The 21,602-nt window shown below is 36.7% G+C and overlaps 2 protein-coding genes across 2 annotated transcripts; one reads left to right on the forward strand and one right to left on the reverse strand.

The window, feature by feature from the left end:
- Window positions 1-1,334: 1,334 nt before the first annotated feature.
- fgf20b (fibroblast growth factor 20b) lies at window positions 1,335-4,758 on the reverse strand. The gene is made up of 3 exons (XM_027135869.2): window positions 3,784-4,758; window positions 3,357-3,460; window positions 1,335-3,063 (listed from the first exon to the last, which is right to left on the reverse strand). The coding sequence occupies exons 1-3, from the start codon at window positions 4,049-4,051 to the stop codon at window positions 2,818-2,820; spliced, it is 618 nt and encodes a 205-aa protein (XP_026991670.1). The 5' UTR covers window positions 4,052-4,758; the 3' UTR covers window positions 1,335-2,817.
- Window positions 4,759-4,893: 135 nt separating this feature from the next.
- On the forward strand, window positions 4,894-21,181 carry micu3b (mitochondrial calcium uptake family, member 3b). Its single transcript, XM_027135828.2, has 14 exons — window positions 4,894-5,239; window positions 6,465-6,609; window positions 8,155-8,186; window positions 8,279-8,357; window positions 12,240-12,287; window positions 12,392-12,474; window positions 12,556-12,621; window positions 12,801-12,842; window positions 14,463-14,558; window positions 15,268-15,359; window positions 15,693-15,864; window positions 17,461-17,569; window positions 17,695-17,852; window positions 19,420-21,181. Exons 1-14 carry the CDS (start codon window positions 5,000-5,002, stop codon window positions 19,486-19,488), a joined length of 1,431 nt encoding a protein of 476 aa, XP_026991629.2. The 5' UTR covers window positions 4,894-4,999; the 3' UTR covers window positions 19,489-21,181.
- Window positions 21,182-21,602: the final 421 nt, after the last annotated feature.

Below are 21,602 nucleotides of genomic sequence, written 5' to 3' on the forward strand. Positions count from 1 at the left end.
TTGTAATCCGGACAGACAACAAAGCCATGTATTTCCATGTGCCTGTGTGCACACCCTCCTCATATTCACAGCTGACAAACACAGGAGACTGCAAAGAGGAACACCTACACTGTGACAGAAGTGCTGAGATAGAGAAAACAGAAAACAGATAGATAGAGACAGCAAGAGCGAAAGAGAGAGAGAGAAAGAGAGAGAGAGAGAGACAGAGAGAGAGAGAGAGAGAACAGAAAACATGAGAGAAAGTACAGAAAACATGCAATATCTCTGTCACACACACACACACACACACACACACACACACACACACACACACACACACACACACACACACACACACACACACACACACACACACAGTCACTGTGTGCAACCCCAAAAGGACACATCTAGGCTGTTTTATATTTTAAAGCTTAAAATTGTTTAGATGTCTGGAAGCTGTGATGGGAAATTTGGCCCCCACCAAGATATAAAACATGCCCATACATGCACGCACACACACACACACACACACACACACACACACACACACACACACACACACACACACACACACACACACACACCTCTGATTGGATTTCTTTCAGACCTCTTTTGGGCCACATCTGAAGTGATGAAAATAAGGGCGCATCCATTAAGTGCATGAGTTAGGTCTAAGTGAGGGCATGGATGAAGGATTTAAATGTTGGCTGTAAAGTGCCTTGGACCACCTGCTACAGGGACAAAGGCATCATTTTCATTCCAGACAGACTCCAAAACACCGGGTTAACAAATGCCAAAAACTATTTCATAGCATCAGGTATCAAACATGATAAATTTACTCCCAGCTTTAGCTGAGTTCTTGCCCAGCTGGACCTTTTTCTGGACATTTGGAGAAATGTTACCCATCTGACAAGCTGGAATTGAATACCTCATCATTTGAATTTTTAATATGATAGTTTCTGTTACACACACCCACACACAAAGCAATATGGTACATTATATACATGTGATGTATTAAAAATGAAAGATGATTGCAATGAAATAAAAGATGATCCTTTGTTATAAATATTAACATGCATACTAGAAAAAGGGTAATTGGGTGTATAGACTGTAGATACTAATTCAAGATACTGTCGAAAATAGTTTATAATACCTGACAGTCAAAGCTTTAAAAATAGTTGTAGAAATTTAATGTCAGAAATATTTGCCCATTTAGGGCCCTATAGTGTGAACCTCTCTTTGTTTCTACCCTCTGTCTCTTTCTCACCTCCATACACTGATCCTTGTTATAAGTTTTTTTAGAGGGGAAAATCCCACAGTATCACATAAAGGTTGGCACCATGTCGACTCCCCTGTCATGACAGCCTCTGGCTCACCATCACAGAGATGCTGAGATCACACAGCACAGCTTTCATGCTTCGACACAAATATTCATCCAAGCATTACGGAAACTGTAGCTTGATATGCTTTTTTGCTCATTGTTGTGGAAATTGCTCATTGAGCCATTCAAACACAGTAAGAAAAAGGTGAGCCTCAGGTATTAGAATCTCATATTGTCTAAGTGACAGTTGGTTTAATTGCAGGTACAGACAATTTATGTTATTCTCAGACAATACACATAAAGCCATATGTCACAGATATAATGAAAAACTGACCAAACAAATGATTACCTTTCATGATTAATATTTCAGTAAGACATCAGTTGTTAGTGATATGTGCTTAAGTGGTTATATTAAGCTTTTTTGTTCTGAAATAGTTGGCTTAATACTTATCAGGTTGACCCCTTTTGTACAAGACTGCCAAACCACTAGACTGCAGCTAAGGTTGAGTTTTTATTTCACCCTGATCTTGTCATTGGGAGGTTGTTACATGAGAAGGTCTCTAAAAGGAGCTTTGAAGTTGATGAGTGCTGGACATTCTGTTCACAGAATAACTAGGGTCACAGAAAGCAAACAAAAAGGGAACATTTCTATTTTTATGTCTGTAACATTTCAAGTAATTTATCGATGACATGTTTCTAAACAGATAAAATCTGGGGAAGATAATATAATGTACGTGCATTTTAAAAATTATCCTATAAAAAAGGACTTTTTGATTTGCTGTTCTCGGTGTTATAGTGAATTGACACAGAATTGTTTTGAAGCTTCTTGAAATCATTATAGAAATATCAACCATTTTACATACGTCTGAAAAGAAAATGCACAAGTGTACTTATCATAGTGAGAATATAAAGTCATATTTCTATGAACACATCTGATTTTATGCAAGCTTAAGGCACCTTCTATAGTGTATCTAATTAGATAAGTCTACATTTAGATGTAAAAATATATATATATATATATATTATCAAATAAATAAATACATAAAATAAATATATGTAGTGTGAACTGTATAAATAATATCCTGCTTATGTGTTCTGTTCTCCACAGCTTTCAATCTTGACATATCTGCACATCACATAAGTAGTGTTCCTTCAGTTTACTCCAAAGCCAGTCGATAATAAACCATCTAAAGGACTTGTCATATAAATGTCCTTTCCAGCATCAGACAGGAAATGTTCTCTTCTTACTCTTCAGCAGCAGGCCTATTGCTAAGTAGTTTTAGTTAGACCCATGGACTTTGGGACACCTTCTGTATCTAGTAGCACTTCGAAAAATGACCAGGACTGAGCGCTTTACCATAATTTCTGGTCTGTGCTTCCTGACGCAAGAACCCATGTCATCTTTGTGGCACTGGCGAGTGTATCTTGGTTACTAGACACCCATCCATATCCTCTGTTCCTTTGATTAGAACAGGGCTTAACAGGCCTATTCCTCTTTAGACACCAAGCTGCTTGTCTCAACTGTGTCCTAAAACTTCTTTGTAAAGTTCAGGCACTTTATCAGGATCTACTGGCCTGGGGAGAAAATGTGTGAACTTCTGATGTCGCCTTGACTTTGTCCCATCTCGTGGTGTTCCATCCTTGTTGAGGGCCACATAGTAGCGTGCTCCTTTCTCTCCATGTTTGTAGAGGTTGGAGGAATAGGTGTTGTACCAGTTCTCTTCAAACTGTTCCCGGAAGACACATTCAGCTGTCAGTTTCTCCTACAAGGTAATGAAAGGCAGAAAAATGAACCCTTATGTAAAGCCCTAGTACAAATAAGCAGAACCTTTAATACATGTAGGAGAATTAAGCTGTTATTTTTTTTTTTCACATTTCTTTTTTGATCTGGAATCTCTCTCTCTCTCTCTCTCTCTCTCTCTCTCTCTCTCTCTCTCTCTCTCTCTCTCTCACACACACACACACACACACACACACACACACACACACACACACACACACACACACACACACTGAACTTAGACCTATTCACCTAAACCAACTAAGGAATACTTACAGAGCCATAAAGTTCCCCCTTGTCATTCATTCCAAGGTAGAGGCCACTGTCCACTCCTCGGATGCTGATTAATCCAACTGCAAGGCTTATGAATTCCAAAATACCTGGAGAAGAATAAATCAATTGTTCTAAGTATGTACTCTGCAGTCTAAGCCCACAGTGTAGTCATACATTGTGAGTAAGCTGTTCTGAAATACTAGCTACGCATGATTACTATACACTGCCTCTGTTTAAATTATAAAGTTGGTCAAATTTTCAATGATACACTGGTGTTATAATATACTTGTGCATTACTGCAGTGCAATACATATTTATAAAAGTATAGGCAATGTATGCAAATTCTGTATAAGCAATATGTAGAATAAATGGACATGATAGATTGTAATGTTATAGAATATGAATACTTTTATTGTTATTCTTCCCTTACCGAACCGGCTGTGGTCTTTCCTCGTGCCCTGCACTGTGCCGTCCGGTAGCATTTCCAGGTGGAAACCGGTTCTGCAATAAAGCTGTCTCCTTCTCAGGATGCCCTTTAAGTGCACCAGGTCGGCCGGTGAGCTGCGAGACAGCCATTCGGCCGGAAACCGTTGATCTCCGAGCAGCGCGAGAGTCTCGGCGAGCGGCGGCAGGAACAGGAGCGAGCTCGTGGCTCCCGCGCCCTCCGCGCCCTGCAGCAGCGCGCCCACCTCCGCCATCCCTCGAGCCGAGCACAAAACCCCTAAAGCCACGCGGTCATACGATCCATGCGGCCCACAGCCTCAGAATAGCGCGCAAGTCAACGATTCAACAGTTTCCGAGTGCAGGGCAAGAAGCATAGATGCAATTTTAATACTCCGCGGCAGACTTCACCAGATGCAAAATATCCACCGATGAGGAAATTTAATTAAACTGCGGTTAAACTGTTAGTTGCACACGAAATTATTCACTTTCAAATTAATTCCATGTATTTGACATGACACCTCTTGCTTAATATGAATTATATCCAATAGGAAGTAACCTATTTAGTCCGGCAACTGTTAAATCCGACGCACCTCTAGGGTAAAACTCACAGCAGCCCCACTTCTGGTTTAAGGTGTGTGTGCGTGTGTCTTTGGTGCTGTGGGTGTGTGCGTGATCGCTGGAAGTGGTTTATGCTGTGTGAGCACAGGGCAGGTGCACAGCGGGGCAGGAGGGCTCTGGTGGGAGGTGCTGAGATTGGAGACCTGCCTTACCACAGCGTTTCCTCTTCGCACTTAACGTGTCTATGCTTATGTGTCTCTCTCTCTCTCTCTCTCTCTCTCTCTCTCTCTCTCTCTCTCTCTCTCTCTCTCTCTCTCTCTCTCTCTCTCCCCCTCTGTGTGTGTGTGTGTGTGGTGTAAGCCCGAAAGGTGAGTTGCGTTTGTGAACAGGACGCTACAAAATCACAGCATCTCCAAATACCCAGTCCGTAGGTAGAACATATATTTTAAATGAAAACCTGAAAAGTGCAAATGCATAGCACCCGTCTCTTAAACCTTCAACAATAGTAAGAAATACTGGAAATGAAGGGTATCACCTGCCTTATTTATTTGACTCTGAATGTGCGCGGTTGATTGGACTGGGCTAAATCCACGAGCACATCTCGCGAGGAGTCGCTTCACAATGACCACTGTGACACTGTAATAATGGCGGCAGCCGCACGCCGGTTCAACACGCTTAGAAACACTATTAACGCTTGTAAAAACGGTACAGGCGTTTATTTGTGCACAATTCAATCGTCCAAATGGAAAATCTCCACGCGACGGGTTGTAACAGGGCTGTGCATCGCGGTAGGAGGAATAGCTGTGTGTCAGCACTGCCCAATGAAAGGAGTCGACACAACGAAGATGAGCCACGCAGTCCCAGTTGTGTTTGCTAGAGAAAAGGTACGGATTAGAAAATCTGGAAAAGGGTACCTTTTTATATGTAACGCACGTGTTTACATGCTCATTACAGTGTGATCAAGTAAACAAGCCGTTCTCTCAGGACTTATATCACTGACGCTCTCCACTATACAGAGGTGCTGAACAAGGAAATCAAATTTTTGAAATCGAAATCTCCGCCCTCGAATAGGATGTACATAGCCAAGGAGACATTTACTCATGCATAAAATGTCACCTTCAAACACATTCATTTAACTGCTTGGTAGATTACTATGTGCAACAAAAAGGTGTTGAATATGCACCATTAGGGTTCATACACTTATTGAAAGTAAGGTTACATCTAAAACTCGTAAGGGTTTTTATTGTTGTTCACATGTAATAATGCTTAAGAGAAACACAACAGCTGAGAGGCTTCCAAAACACTTCTCTCTGAGAACACTAGAGGGTTCTTCATTTTTTCTTAAATGTTGTTTGTGAAACAATACAAGAAAAGAGTCTGGTAAAAGCTCTAAAGAGAACTACTGGTTTAGTCCTTACTGTGCTTAGAGAAGAATGAAAAGACAAGGCTGTGCTCTAGTCATATTCTTGGCACAAGTGTCTCTGACAAGTTGGTACAGCAGTAATATGTGGGGGACTGCTGTCAAAAGAACCATCACTGATTTGTTGGATAATTAAACCGTACAGATTTTGCTCTTGTCGGTTGTGGCTAATATTTTGCAATTGCACTTACATTGTGCTTATTTATTTCTTGGGTCTCTTATCTTGAGGTGGGTGGGATAAAGGGCACTGGACATAACCTTAACTTGTGAACTGAGATGAGAGAATACAGGGCTGAGGTAACAGGACACTGAGCCTTGGCAGCAAAGCTGACATTTGATGTGGATAATAAGTAGCATAGGCACACCTTCCCATGGTGTTTGCCTAGTGCCCAGTAGGCCTGGATGCCTGCCACCTGGAAAAGACATCAACACTGTCCTTGTGAGCTCAGGCTCAGTGTAAAAGAGCCACAATATGGTTCCTCTTTCCTAGTAAACATTAAGAATCGATCCGTATTTGGGTGTGTTAATTACTGTATGTTAAGTCTTAGGCACGTAGATACAATATAACGTCATATAAATTTTGCATGAATTCAGAATTACACATTTATAAACATATCACCATTATGTCTATTGTTTTGATGACTAGATTTTAATTTGAGGTTCTTGTTTTGTTTTGTTTTAAATTGTAGACTAAGATAACAGCTGATGATGAAGAAATTGGAATGTCAGCTCATGAGCACAGATTTCGTCTGTTCAGTTCAATGGAGTATGAAGGGCAGCTTTACATGACACCACTGGACTTCATTGAGTCGGTTACAATGAGTGAGCCAAAGAGTAAGCACAAAAATTTACTACTCGCACAGAATGTACCCTCTTAAAACTGTAGACTTTTAAAAATGTACACCTTAGCACTTAGAAGAGACCATTAATTGAAAGGATGTGAAACCTTATTTGTCTTACTGACTGAATGTAACTGAAATCAACTAGATATGTTTCATACAAGAAAACCACCCAGGTGACGCTTGAAATGTCATAATGACTGGTCATTATATAGGAAGCCATATTACCTGCATTTAGATAGCTATCTCCATCACTATTTTATTTAAGGACTGATAGGAGAACCCTATAAAATCCATTCCCAAAGGGATTTGAGCTCTATGGCATCTTTCTGAAGGCACCTACCTGTGGTGGAAATTCACATCAAGACAGGTGTGGTTCGTAGTTTTGATCTTGATTACATTTATTTAGGAACTCTATTGTACGCATGTTATTATACACTATTGTTAGATGCTGTTATACAGTGGCATTTTTATATTATTGAAGAAAGGTTATACCTGGGATATTTTAACTCCTCTTAGGGCTCCACCCTGATTGGTTCTTTCACACTGTGGATTTAAACACTATTGTAATATTAGAAAGACACTGACTTTGTCTAGTCCAGTTTCTGGGGTTGAGAGAAAACCAGACTGGTTGGCCCTGACTTGGGTCTGAATCAAGGACTGTGTGTGGTTTCAAAATTGCTTCTGGTGAGTTGTTGGCTAGGTTGATCTCAGGCTTAGGTAGAAAAAGGCAACTAATAGTTTAAAAACTTTATACAGTTCTGCCCTGTGTATATTCCTGCCTGAGAGTGCTTGGTATATCCAGACTAAAATCTATAATTCTGCAACGTAAAGGATGCACATTGCTTCACTGTGTCATTATGGCTAAAGGCACATGCTCAGCAAAAAGGCATTATGGTATTTATGGTTTTATGTCATGGCTATAAAGGTAGTGTGCTGTAACAGCATATTTGTAAAAGCATGAGTATAGAATGTCTAAGCATAAAAAATTGAATTAAGCAAACAGTATATACAACACTCTAAGTAACTATATTAATTGGTGGTTTTGTTTTATATTTGCTGTTGCGTTAAACTTAATTTTTTACATAATATTTGTGATATGGATTTATGTTTATGGGCATATTGCAGTGTTCTTTTAGTGCTTTGAACCCTAGTGCTTTGAGAAGCAGAAAATGCACCTGCATTTTGGTGCAGGGTCAGTAATTTTGAAAGATTTTGCAGTGGCATGGAGAACAGTTTCATGTTTGTAGTTGCAGTGCTGAGAGAGGACAAATGAATGAACTCAGCCATGCATTTTATGACCCCTTGTGTGGATCTCAACAACACACCCTTGCTATCCCTTCAGAATTGAGTTTACAGTGTTACCCAGTAAGATTGGATTGTGTGAATCTCTTGTGATAATGTTAACTAGACCAATATTTAGACAAAAAAATTCTACTACATTAAACCATGTTTGCATACCATGTTAAGGTAGATTTAGATTCATTAAACTCTTTTTTGTGTAGAAATGTATACAATTCTATTATTTGTTTCTTTCTAGAAAAAAAGTTTTGGCGAGCCCTGACAAGACAGGTATGATCAAATGTTTCTGATAATGTAGTGGTGTTATTTTGAATTTTTCTATTTCATTAACAGATTATTTGAATGCTCATTTCTTTTTGAAGGATTTAGATAAGATTCTCTCAGATACACCTCCTGTTTGGAAAGGATCATCCAGGCTTTTCAGGAATTTAAATGAAAAAGGTGAAAATACACCACACGTAAATACTTGTATGTTTGTTCTATTAAGGATATTCACATTTACATTTCGAAGGCTAAGCAAATGTACACAGAGATTTTGAAAGCATTTATAACTCAAGTGAATTGATTAGTAAGTGCTTAAACAGCCTTTATACCTGAGGGTCTGAGTTGTCATGCTGTAGTGGAAATGGTTTGTATATGATTACTGTGAGCTACTGAAGTAATCTCAGTAAGGCAGTTTGAAAAAAATAAATCAGATAAATTATTTACTAAGTGAGCTGCTGGTGTAAATTTTTTTAAGCAATATAATTTTTGCTATGCAATTTTTTTTTTACAAGTTATTTGATCCACTGTTAGCCAGTGATTCCAGTAAGTGAGTCACATAACATATAGTAAAGGATATGGTGAACAGGAGAATTGTGGAGGCTTATTAGAGTAGTGTGGAGATGGACATCTAATGATGAATGTAATATTCTTTCATAATATGTATATTGAGTAAAGTATTAGACTTTAATGACTTTAAAAAGTATTTACAACCAAATATATAGACCTTCATCCAACTTTTACACGAATCTTAGAGCAACACAATTGTCTAGAATTACTTTTTGTGCAGTGGATTTATGTTTCCCCTTTGCACAAAGTGAGTTCCATGAAGAAATGGTTTGCCAAGGATGGTGTAAATTAACTTGCCCTCAACCCCATTGAACACTTTTGAGTTGAATTAGCAGCAAGGAGACAAAATCTGGAGTGTTATGTTCAAAAAGCGCTTGATTTTGGTTCAGTGTCCACATAATTCTGTCCAAAATGTGTACTGTATATAATGTATGCAATCATTTAAAAATGTTAATTTTATGAATTGCTTTATTGGCTCAGTAAAAAATTGTCAATAAAGAATTGTCAGTAAAGAAAGGAAAATATAATGTAATATACCAAAGGTTATATAAGGTTTTCTATATAATATTTATATAAAAAACCTTATATTTACTTATAACCTGAATAGTAATATTTATTTACACCAGAAGCAATTGGTAAAGTCTAAGTCCAATTTCCTTATATAACTGTGCCTGATACTATTGATACGCTGCAAAAGTGTTCATGGGGCTATTGATACATTTATTAATTTAATTAAAAAATATTAAACAATTAATGAAATTCTATTCGTTAATAAATCTCAGTAATGAATTTGGCAAAAAAAAGCTCTCGATTGTGTGCAAGATTTCTAAAAAATTATTTAAACGTTTAGTTTAATTTGTATCTGTTATGTTATCTGTTCTATGAACATGCTTGTAATTGATTCCTTCTGTAAGAAGTAGAAATGGCAGCATTGTCCTCATAGTGTGTGGAATCTGCCTCTACATTTTTGTCAGCCCATATTTCATTTAGAATACACATATAAATATAACAATTAACTAGTAGAACAATTTAACATACTGCAATTCTGACCAGGCAATGATCGCTGCAAGCCCCTGAAAATGAACATGATCACTGTTTGCCCTGGAAACCTAACTTATCAATCAATAATGTGGCAACAGCATAATGCATAAAAATACTATCAAAGTGCAGTAAAGAGTAGTAAAATTAAATCCTTGTTATGACAACCCTTTGCCCTTTTTTGATTAGTTGTCTCAGGTATAATTTGTACAGTATTGTAAATAAATCTGCTGTTAATGGTTACTTGAGTCTCCATCTGTCACATTTACTGTTTCCAAATATTGTTCACAAAGTCCAGCAGCCTTCATTAGATTTTTATCTAAAAAGTTACATAATATGTTGCTTTCTTTATTGACCAACAAACATTTCTCTGAAATATTTCTTTGGAAAATTTCTGTATACAGTATAATAAAATATATAAAATTGTTTCGTTCAGACTTAATAATGCAGAAGTTATGAAATAATCATCTTTAACAAAATTTGTTTGGTGCATGAGACTTTTGCACAGTAAAGTATCTACATAATATGGCTAAAAGTATGTAGACACCTGACCATCACACTACAAACTGTTGTCTCAAAGTATAAATCTTTGTATGCTGTAGAATTATATTTTCCCTTAATCTAAATAAAGAGGTCCAAACCTGATCTAGCATGACAATGCCTCTGGAATCAAATTGAGATCCATGAATTTGGTAAGTTTGCTTTGGAAGAACTCTAGACCTCAATCTTCAATCCCACTGATGAACTGGAATCCAAATCTATCTATCTATCTATCTATCTATCTATCTATCTATCTATCTATCTATCTATCTATCTATCTATCTATCTATCTATCTATCTATCTATCTGTCTGTCTGTCTGTCTGTCTGTCTGTCTGTCTGTCTGTCTGTCTGTCTGTCTGTCTGTCTGTCTCTCTAGATAGATAGATAGATAGATAGATAGATAGATAGATAGATAGATAGATAGATAGATAGATAGATAGATAGATAGATAGATAGATAGATAGATAGATAGATAGTGCCCTTTAAAAATATGATGTCTTTTACAAGACAATAACTTGATCTATAAACAAAGCTTGTGTCAGACATCGAGGAGATCTGTTCGAACTCTGCAGTGTTGAGACTTGTCCCTCTGACAGCTCCCCATCATGGATGATAGTATGAATTCTAAGAATGGCATTGGATTACATTGCTTACACTGACACTTTGTGTGAATCATTTCTGAGAATGTTTGTATTTCTGACAGAATTTTCTCAAGCATATGGGTTCAGCTTCTTTCTGCAAGACTGAAGCTGGTTCTTGTCTGGATGTCTGCAAAACCGTTTAACCATCATACACAGAACAGGCCCAAACCTATGTTTTTTCTTCGATGGCTCTTCAGCTGTCTTATTGTGGCTGGCTTGTACAGTTAAAATATCCGATTCATATCCGAATCTACAAATATAGGAAGACATCTTTGAAGACTAGGCTGTTTTTCTGTATGAAATAAAAAAAAAATTCCTTGAATATCATTTGACATGTAAAGGTTTGTCCTGATTAAGACAAAGATTTAAAGTTTACAGTCCACTTTTAAAAAACAAACAAACTACATCATACATCACATGCACTTTTTTTCAAAAGGACAAGAAGCCACACATGTTTGAGGCTACAACAACAGCTACTGGTAGATGTATCAGGTTTTATCATGTAATAACAGATTTTTCAAAAGCTTCTTATGTGTTTCTTAGACAAATTCAGCAAAATTACTGCAGTAGCAGTTAATTTTTGCACTTTTGGCCAGTTTGATCACTCAAATAAATTTCTAAAGAAGCACAGAATCAGTGTTAAAAAATGAAAGATACAGTTTTAACCAATGAGTGTTAAGTATTAGGTAATGATTAATTTAAACACTTTGCTAGACATACTAACATCCTTTCCCGCAACTCTTAAAGCAGTCACCCTGAGCTATCTGTGCTTGAGTCACTATCTCTGCCTGCAAACAAAAGCTTGGGAATGCTTTCAACGGTCACAACAATTTTCCTTAAGTCTCTCCCTGACTGAATCCTGACAGTTGCTCTTCCTTTTCTCGCTTCTTGCACAACAAAAGGACTAGCAGTCCTGAAAGAAGAACACACCCCACATCAAGCATGCCCAATCAGCAACAGATCACTTGAGAATGTTTTACACCTAGGAAAACAAACAGAGGATGGTCCAGGAGCCAGGCACTCAGGCTGCTTTTGTTTGGGTTTGTGGCCAGCATGATTACTGGAGTTTAACTGTCTCTATTTGAGAGAAAAAAAAACAATTAGGAGTTAAGAAGGGAATCCCCTTAGATGTTATCAATAGCTAAGGAGGGATGTTGTGTTCGAAATGACAGATGGTAGTTTGATTTTGAGTTAAGATCTGGGGTCAAGAGACATTAATTAACACTTAATCTTATATAACTGTTAAGAATAATGTATTATATATTTTTTAGGCATCATCTCATATACAGAGTATCTATTTCTTCTTTGCATTTTGACAAGTGAGTACGAATGAGCAATCAATGAATGGCATGAATTTTTAAACATTTAAATGTTAAACTATTCTGGTTGCATCAATGTTAATTTTTTTTTTGTCAATGTCTAGAGCCTCAGGCAGGATTTAAGATAGCTTTCAACATGTTTGATGCAGATGGCAATGAAATGGTCGACAAAAGGGAGTTTTTGGTGGTATGTTTTCCCTTTGTTTATTCTTATTCACTATCTCAACGTGTGTAAGCAAATGTCAAATAAAACACTTTTCTCTCATAGCTAGAGGAAATATTTCGTAAGAAAAATGACAAAAGAGGTGGAGAGACTGGCAGCTCATCACAAGTGGTAAGAGAAACAAGAAATCCTTTCACAGTTCACAATTCAGCTGAAAGGCTGATAAGTTAACCAAGTTTAAACAAGCAATTTTAAAAACTCATCCATGATCACTATAATATTGAATGTTATGGAAGCTAACAAATGGCTACAAGAACTGTATTCTCATTTTCTTTCATGTTATCTGCAAGAATGTGGAACTGTATGGATACCAAGGTTCAGTCAGCCAAGCTGTATGTATCTGAATACAAAAGAAACCCTGTAAATGTTTGCATGGCTTGTGTCTTTGAATGCCTGTTCTACTGCATGAATGTGTCCGTCACACAGATTGGTGTATGTCCATTTTGTGATGTGATGTTTGTTCTAGGAACAGTGAGTTGCGGTAGATATTTAAAACAAACTTGGACCTGCTTCATCATTATTGAGGTTTTCTGACAGGTCTAGAGGGATGTCTTTTTTTAAACCAAGAATTGTGTCACATTTAGGTAAAGTCAAAGGAAGTGACCCTTATACACTGCTCTGCCTCAGAAAGGCAAGACAATGTGTTCTAATGGATCTTAGCCAAATGCAATCTGAAACATGTTTCCATTGTCTGCGACAGCACCAAAAGAAGACCAGATGATTTATGTTACTCGTCTACTGTCAGGTGGCGTTCGCTGAGGCGTGGTTGCCCAGATCTTGCTTAAAAGGCCCTCACCCAAAGACAGACCATTCCTCCTGGACCCCCATGTTTTATTTTTACAGTTACTTGAAAAGTGGTATTCAAGCTCAGATTACCTTTTTGTAATAGTCTAACTATGAATGGCCATGTGTCAGTCATAGCTAACACTGAAGTGAGAACCAGTCTCGGCACGGATGAGGAACACTAGTATTTTTTAAAGGTTTTGTTCAAAAATGAAGGTTTGTATGTGTGCCTAGGATTCACCTGACATAAATTAGTCTTAATTGCTATCTGTGAGGTCTACTCCTTATTATAATGTAGTGCAAGAAAGCCAATATGTGCACAGTATAAACATTATAGAGCAGTTTGTTTCCTGAAAATATGTTGCCCTACAGATTGAAAGAAATATAAATAAAAGTCAATAAAAAAGTTTAAAAGATGAACGAGATTGTGTTGATATCACTAGCCAAACCAAGCTGCTGCACATGAGCTGACATTTCAAAAGCACAAGTCTTCAAGTTCAGGGACGTGGCATCGCAAGCACTAATCACACAAGTCAAATGGTAAATAATTGTTAAGACACAGCCAAACAAATTTAGACCTTTGAGAATTGTTTTCATGGTCTGATTAAAATAGGATTTTGTAAAGACAAAGGTACATAATGTAATCCCTCAATGATCATTAAAAAAAAAAGTTCCTAGTATTAACATATTATACTGGAGCACTGTTTAGTCATCGGTGTGTAACCAAAACTAGATTTGTAGCTGCGGGTTCATTAAAGCTCTGTGATATTTCTGTTACTTAACTGTCATGATTATTATTTTACCTTAGACAATTTAAAAAAAACAGTGAATACATATTTGTGCTGTGTGTTAATCTTCACAGATTTTTTTGTTGCCAGGAAAACGTAATGACAGCTGACTAACCTAATGTTTACTGTTTTCTCTGTATCTGGGAATGGTGCATGTTTTCCATGGATTGCATGGTTTGCATGGTGACAAAAAAGTAATTATATCCTGTCATGATCCTTGTCATAGATGTTAAAAGGTTTTAAATATTGTTTTAGTTACAAACATTTTTTCCCTTCTGCCTAAACGTGGAAGCCTGTGAATTTGTGACACTGTATTTTCCAGTCATTTTATTGTTGAATGACTGTTTCCAGGGTGCTAACAGCTATATGTTTGATATGCAGGCATTTACAAAAGAACAACAAAGGTTTGAACCCAGAAGCTTCTGGGATATGCTGAAGTATGGTGCAAGAATTGTTCTCTTTTCAGATCTGGTGGAGGTACAAACATGTGATACTATTTGTACATATCAATATCTTTGTCTTCTCTGTAGTTTAGTTTTCATGTATTTTTCTCATGGTTTAAGATTACAGTGCAATGATTTTTTTTTTTTATAAAGTCCATGATCACTACCAGAAATAATTTAATTTAAATATATCATTTAAATGCTGTATACATTTGCTTGCTAAGCGCATGGCGATCTAGTGACTAGTAAGGTCAGTGTGCTTACAGTTACAGTGTATTTCTTTTGTTTTTGGAATATTTTGCAGCAATGGGACTTAGGATAAGGTACAATGGGAGCTTGTTACTAAAGGAAAAGCCTCTCCATCAACAACAGATCCAGGTTATAAGGAAAGAATACTGATAAAACTAAAGTGCAGATTTTTCTATTTATTTACTTTTTTGCATGAGACCCTGTTTGCTATCTGGCATGTATCACCTCCTCTTAAATAGCTTCCTAAATAACTAAACACCCAACTGATGACTAGTGCACAACACTAAATGTTCAGAGTCAAAAGCAAGGATGTGAGGCACTGACTTCTGTTAAGAAGATATGCACTTTATGCAGTATACAATTCTGTTCCGTTTCTGTGGAAAGGTTTCCTAACCCATAGATGTGTTGTTTTGCCAAACCTACCACATGCTACAGCGTGATTGTCTTCTCTATCAGAGGTTTATGAGTAATTTCTTTTACTTTTGTCTTCACAGCATGTACAAGAGAATATCGCTGACACAACTCTGTTGGTGCATTTCTTTGGAAAAAAGGGGAAAACTGAACTGAACTTTGAGGACTTTTACAGGTTAACAGCTAATAAGATAAGAATCATTTTCCTTTCATAATTCTGTAAAGAAATAGTTCTGTTATGCTTTTCATATATACATCATGCAATTCATTCTGTTTCGTTGTAGCACTTATATCACCTTATATCAATGAATGTAAATTAATGGATTGTATTTAATCTCAGTCATAAAATCACATCAGATAAAAACATGACCTAAGTTTACGTTTACTACAAAGAAATAAAGAACCACATTTTGAAGCATATGAAGCTGAAGCATTTACTTAAGGGTCCAACTCATTTAGTGGTGGCATGTCCTCTCAGCACTGTGTCTACATCTTCTTTTCTTTACAGATTCATGGACAACTTGCAGACAGAAGTCCTTGAGATTGAGTTCCTTGCCTATTCGAAAGGCATGACCACCATCAGTGAGGAGGACTTTGCCAGGATTCTTCTTCGATACACCACTGTGGACAACATCAGCAGCTACCTGGAAAATGTGCATCAGAGCATACCCGATGAGAAGGTAAAGGCTTCTTCTCTTCTTACCCTATCTACCAACACAATGTTGCTCACATATACAGAAACTTTTCTGGACCAGCACACTTTTTTCCAGATACTTTTTTTTTCCCCAAAAAATTTTAATTTCTGCTGTGAATTTCCTTATCGAGTCACATTAGAGTTCCTTATCGAGTCACACGAGTAGTGGTTCAGCTTTCGTGTGACAGGAGACTCAGATCTTTAAGAATTTGTAGTTTTATCATTTTTTAAATTATTTTTTAAGTATTTCTATTTTTACCTAGCATACTATGGGTAATATTTTCATGGAAATGCTAAAAAAAATCAAATGATTTCCTCAATGTCTTACACTGTTACAAAACAGCCATCTTCTATAACTACCACTCATTTATATCCACCAAAATGAACTGATATTTATTAAATAATAATAATAATAATAATAATAACTAAGCTAAAATGTTAATTTGTATTATGAATGCCACAGCTCTTATAAAATTGTTTGGTTATCCTTAACTAAACAGTCTAAAGGTTGTTCATTTTGTCAGTATGCATAATACAGATAGTAAACAAGCTAAAGACATGCTTCTTTTTTTTTGCAATATTGAACATTCCTCACTGTGTTCATTCATAACTGCATATTGATGATGCTTATTGGCCAAAGACTATTCTGTTTAGAGCGTTTTCCTGCTGAGGAATTGCTTCATCGTTGTGCACAAGTAAATTATACAGCAGAAATCAATGGATATACTCAGCTGGGGTGTTAACTTGTGTCGAATAGAAAATAGCCCTGTTTTTGATTTCTGTCTGTTTGAGCCCAATCGTGCATAGAAAAATTTGTTCACCTTTTGAGGTGGCTGTTGGTAGATTAAGTGTGTCTTATCACCATGTTAAGTGATATTTTATGTAGTTCCACTTCTAACAACAGCCAAGCATCACATGTTAGTCATTAGTTCATTTGTAAAGCAGACATGAGAATGGTACTGCAGAAAGAAAAAGGTCCTAGTGACTGAAAATGGATGAGTGGAATTCAATAGACTGGTCGGCAGTAATCCACTAGTCCTGAGGTGTTTTGTATAGATTCCCTTTGTTATTGTTTATATGAGAATCAGGTTAATCTCCTTTGGCAAAAAAAAAATCTACAGACTGCTTGACCTTAAAACCGAGTGCTGACAGCTCGAGTCATAGGCCTGGAACAGGACCTGGGTGGGTATACTTTGACTGTTTGACTAAGTTATTTCCTGTCTTTGGATCTGTTATCTGTCTGACAGCTTCAAGGTCCCTTAGATACTTAAGGTTTCCCTCTGATTGAGAGAGAGTTAAGTCTAGCATAGATAATGTGTTGTTCAGAGCTCTGCTTTTGTTATCGGCAACATTATTCTCAGGGTTGAGACATACATTGGAGAGTCATTATTTTTATGAGTTTTCTCCCAGAGAAAGCACCTTTGATATCAGGCACTCTCTGGTTTTGTGTAGATTTCTTTTTTTCTGGGTTTATTAAAAAAAAATGTTTGGTTTTTGGATATATAATCCTAAGAATTTAGAATCTGAATTGTTTAAATATTCTGCTATAAATATGAAGATGTTTATTTATGGTTTCTTGTAGGGAATCAATTTTGAGGAATTCAGGTCATTCTTTCAGTTCCTCAATAACTTAGAAGACTTTGCCATTGCCATGCAAATGTACAACTATGCAAGTCGACCAATTGGACAAGGTAAAAAAAATCACTATACCATTATTATCAGTTTTGTACATTGTATTTGTTGTCCCTTTTTGGTTAAAGTGAAGCCTTTGAGCAGCTGTTGTACGCTGAAACATAATCCATTTTATTTCCTGCAGATGAGTTTGCACGTGCAGTCTACGTTGCCACAGGTTTAAAACTCTCCCAGCACCTTGTGAACATTGTTTTCAAGATATTTGATGTGGATCACGATGACCAACTTAGCTACAAGGAGTTCATTGGTATCATGAAGGACCGTCTGCATCGAGGATCCTGGGTAAATGGGACAAGAGGGTCAGCCACTCCACAGCTGGGGCTGTTTAAACACTGTTTATCTTCCTTTTACAGCAGCCAGGCTGACAGCAGGGCTATAAACTTCCAATCAATCTGAGGGAAAAATGTCCACGTAGAGGAAATCACACATGTAGATTCTACACAACAGTAGCCTCGTGTGATACCGACTAAGAGGGCAGAGCGTTGTTAGTTAATAAGTTATTATGTTCGGGTTCATTTGGTTCCTGTCTGAGGCACCAGTCAGTAAGGTATTTCACTTGCTATTTGAGAACATTGATTCTGCTGTTGAAACTCTATGTTAATTCTCTGACTTACAATAGAGATGAAATTTCTGAAGGTCTTGTTCAAAGGCCCAACAGTGGCAGTTTGACAGTATTGGGATCAAGCTCACAAACATCCGATTGGATGTCCAGAGCCCTAACAAGTAAGACACCACAGGGTTCATAGCTCAGGATTACCAAGGAGCTACTGAGCCTTGACCAAAACACCATCAGCACTTAGACTTTTTAAGCACTTCGATTAGGATATTATCCCGTTTCGTCTCTCTTTTTTCAAACTACAGATATTACACACAATTATTAAACATTTCCAACTGTGTTCATTTGCTAAAGAGTATGTAATTATACTTATATTATTTCTATTGTTATTAGGTAATCTATAAAACAACTCATTTGTTTAAAGCTTTTCACTCCAGAGGAATGTTCTTCTTTATCTTAAATTACACAGCAGAAAGCAAAGCAAGTGCTAAACCAGGACCATGGATCTGTGTAATCCAAAACAGAATCCTATTTTACTTGGCCAAAATCATCCATGCATAAAAAGGTTAAAATATAAGAGTTATTATAAATATTCATCACATTACCCAGTTAACTTATAAAATAATACAGAAGGCCCTGATGAAAGAAAGGCCTAGTGCCTGATAATGGTGTGTGGAATGAGTGGACTTTTGGTCTGGCAATTCAGTCTAGTGCTTTTTTCTTTGTATTTGTTTATGTGACAAACCTGATGGAAGAAATTACAAACAGCTTTATCATAAAGAGATCAAGAAAAATATGCCAAATGAATACATAAAGATATTTACACAAATCAATACATAAAGATGTATTTTAGTGCAGTTGCATATACTGTGTGTAGATAGATGTTTATTCTATAGTGTAGTTGACCATTTGCCTGAAGATTTTCTGCCATCTAGTGGCTGTAGCGACATCATTGTGCGCGCGCGCGCGCGCGTGTGCGTGTGTGTGTGTGTGTGTGTGTGTGTGTGTGTGTGTGTGTGTGTGTGTGTGTGTGTGTGTGTGTGTGTGTGCTTCTTTTTTTTTAAATGTTGCACTCAATGACCTTAGCACCATTGTTCCATTTACATTTTTTACATTTGTTAAAAAAGCCACACACACACACACACACACACACACACACACACACACACACACACACACACACACACACACACACACACACACACACACACACATTATTTTTTACTTGCAGGCTCTGTTGATATTTTGATATTTTGACACTGATTCCATCTTCTGTTTCTTATTTAATTCTAGGGATATCGAGGAGAGGAGAGGTTCACCTCCTTTAAGGCCTGTATGAAGAAAGAACTGTCTCGAAAATAGCTTGGGAAAAGAAAAAATATATAGCCTTAACATTACATTTATATTTATTGCCATATTTAGTATTTTGTAGCTATTCTATTTTGTAGCAGTGAAATTAGTCATTTAGATTTCAATAAACAAAATCAGGCTTGGTAGGATTTTGCTTTTGAGAGGTTTAAACAAATGCATAGAGCATAAAAGCATAGTGCGTTTTGACCGAAGTATCAAATTACTCTGTAATATTAATGTGCTGGTCGATTAACAGATACTAGACACTGGCCAGATTTTAGGTCAGCGAGGAGAACTGCTATAGGGTTTATATATATTAAGTATATATACAGTTTAGACTCAAGAAAGAAACTAGTAGATTGTACGTAGAATGTTAACTGTTACGTTAGGAATTTAACATTTTACTAATTCTTTTTAACAAATACTTAAAACTTTTAGTAGCGCTAGTTGCAGATTAGACTATAAATTAGACTATAGCTACTGACCCATTTGTAATATTAATGGCTTAAATATTTATTTGATGTCAGCTAGTGAAAATCATTGCGTACCATATCTTTTCACAACAAAAGCCATAACACGGAAGCCTTCACTCAGAGTACCTCTATGTGATAAGCCATTGAATCAGATTAAGCAAGTACCTCCAGGAATTATGCCTAATACTTTTCCACTGACACATTTAATTGCAGGGCCCTTTAACTCTAATGAGAGATGAGAGAAATTATACATAGAAGCATTATAGAAAACGGAAACATTTCAAAATATTTTATAAATATTTTATAACATCAGTTGCACCTATACAGGATTCTTCTTGAGGCCTTATGCAGAAATGCAGCATGCCTTTATTAAACAACCAAGGTGAATTCATAGTGGGTTTATCACTATATTTTTCTATTATAGTCTGCTATATTATGTAAGGACCTATTGTATTTATATTCAAATTATTTTCAACTGTTTTCTGAAGTCATCATGTATGATGATGATGATAATGCATGAAATCATTTTAAAAATCCTTAAAGGTATGCTCTAAAAATGTACAATACAGAGGCATTTAATACTTAAATGATAGCACATAACCCTGTCTTAATGTGTTTTTATGACAACCTAATATGTCCTATGAATCATCGTGACCTTAATATCATAAGCTGCTATATCCTTAGAAGCTTATCATTCTATATGTTTGAACAGAATTTGGCTTTAGAAGGAGTTTCTTATTAAATCCCCACATTATTTCTGGCCTCATTCACCTTTTCATTCAGGATTATTATTGTTTGATTATAAATAAAATTGCTTTCTTGTGGAAGTGATGCCTTCACAGTGAGAAGGATGAAATCACAGATATTTTTAAAGCCATTCCAGCACTGATGTCTGTGTATTAGTCTTTTGTAAAGGTGACAACTCTGAAAGCACAACTGTATCATCAGGAGTATATTAGGCTGAATAAATAACCTACAAACTACACTTTACAGTGTGCATATGTTTTTAACTTTTGTTATGTTGTGGTTGTTCTCTTTCTGTTGCCTATGCTATTTATTACCTAACTGCAGGATATATACAGTACATGCTGAATGGATTTCTTTTCCTGTTGATTGTCTTACTGCTTTGTCTCTCTGTCATGATTAATAAGATTTATGCCTAAAGTTGACATGTTTGTTGGGAAGATTAAATATGACGTGAGTTCACATTAATCCCTTTAATAAAGACTGATAAGAGTGAATTGTTTTTTCTTGTTTAAGTTTGGAATGAACCAATATGCTATGCGTTCTCCCATCGAAAGTGCGTTCTCCCATCGAAATTTCCTAGAACCTGCACTAAGAAGCTCTATAATAATATCTAACTACAGACCTGCAGACTAATGATCTATATTTCCAGACTAGGCTTAAGTCTTGATGCACAGATGGAAACAGTGCTTGTAAATGGGCCAAATTTATGTAATTTAAATGTTAATTATCTAGCAACAGTCTACTTTCTGTTCATTAGCACACTTTCAGTAACACTTGTCTGGAGGTTATATAATGCATAGATGCGTGTGTAGCTGTATTAAAAAGAATAAAGCAGACAACCAAATTGATGAAGCAAACGCAGTGTTAAAAGCAGCAAGGGTCAGAGCATCAGCAACCATAATACAG

The sequence above is a fragment of the Tachysurus fulvidraco genome, chromosome 17 (assembly GCF_022655615.1).
Source record: "Tachysurus fulvidraco isolate hzauxx_2018 chromosome 17, HZAU_PFXX_2.0, whole genome shotgun sequence".
Taxonomy (NCBI): Eukaryota; Metazoa; Chordata; class Actinopteri; order Siluriformes; family Bagridae; genus Tachysurus; species Tachysurus fulvidraco.

Coding starts and splice junctions, on each gene's coding strand:
- fgf20b (XM_027135869.2), bottom strand. CDS start 4,051: ATGGCGGAGGTGGGCGCGCTGCTGCAGGGCGCGGAGGGCGCGGGAGCC. Junction 3,461..3,783: donor GAAAGACCACAGCCGGTTCG/GTAAGGGAAGAA, acceptor ATTCTTCTCCAG/GTATTTTGGAATTCATAAGC. Junction 3,064..3,356: donor AGGGGGAACTTTATGGCTCT/GTAAGTATTCCT, acceptor ATTACCTTGTAG/GAGAAACTGACAGCTGAATG.
- micu3b (XM_027135828.2), top strand. CDS start 5,000: ATGGCGGCAGCCGCACGCCGGTTCAACACGCTTAGAAACACTATTAAC. Junction 12,475..12,555: donor ACAAAAGGGAGTTTTTGGTG/GTATGTTTTCCC, acceptor TTTCTCTCATAG/CTAGAGGAAATATTTCGTAA. Junction 15,865..17,460: donor AGAGCATACCCGATGAGAAG/GTAAAGGCTTCT, acceptor GGTTTCTTGTAG/GGAATCAATTTTGAGGAATT.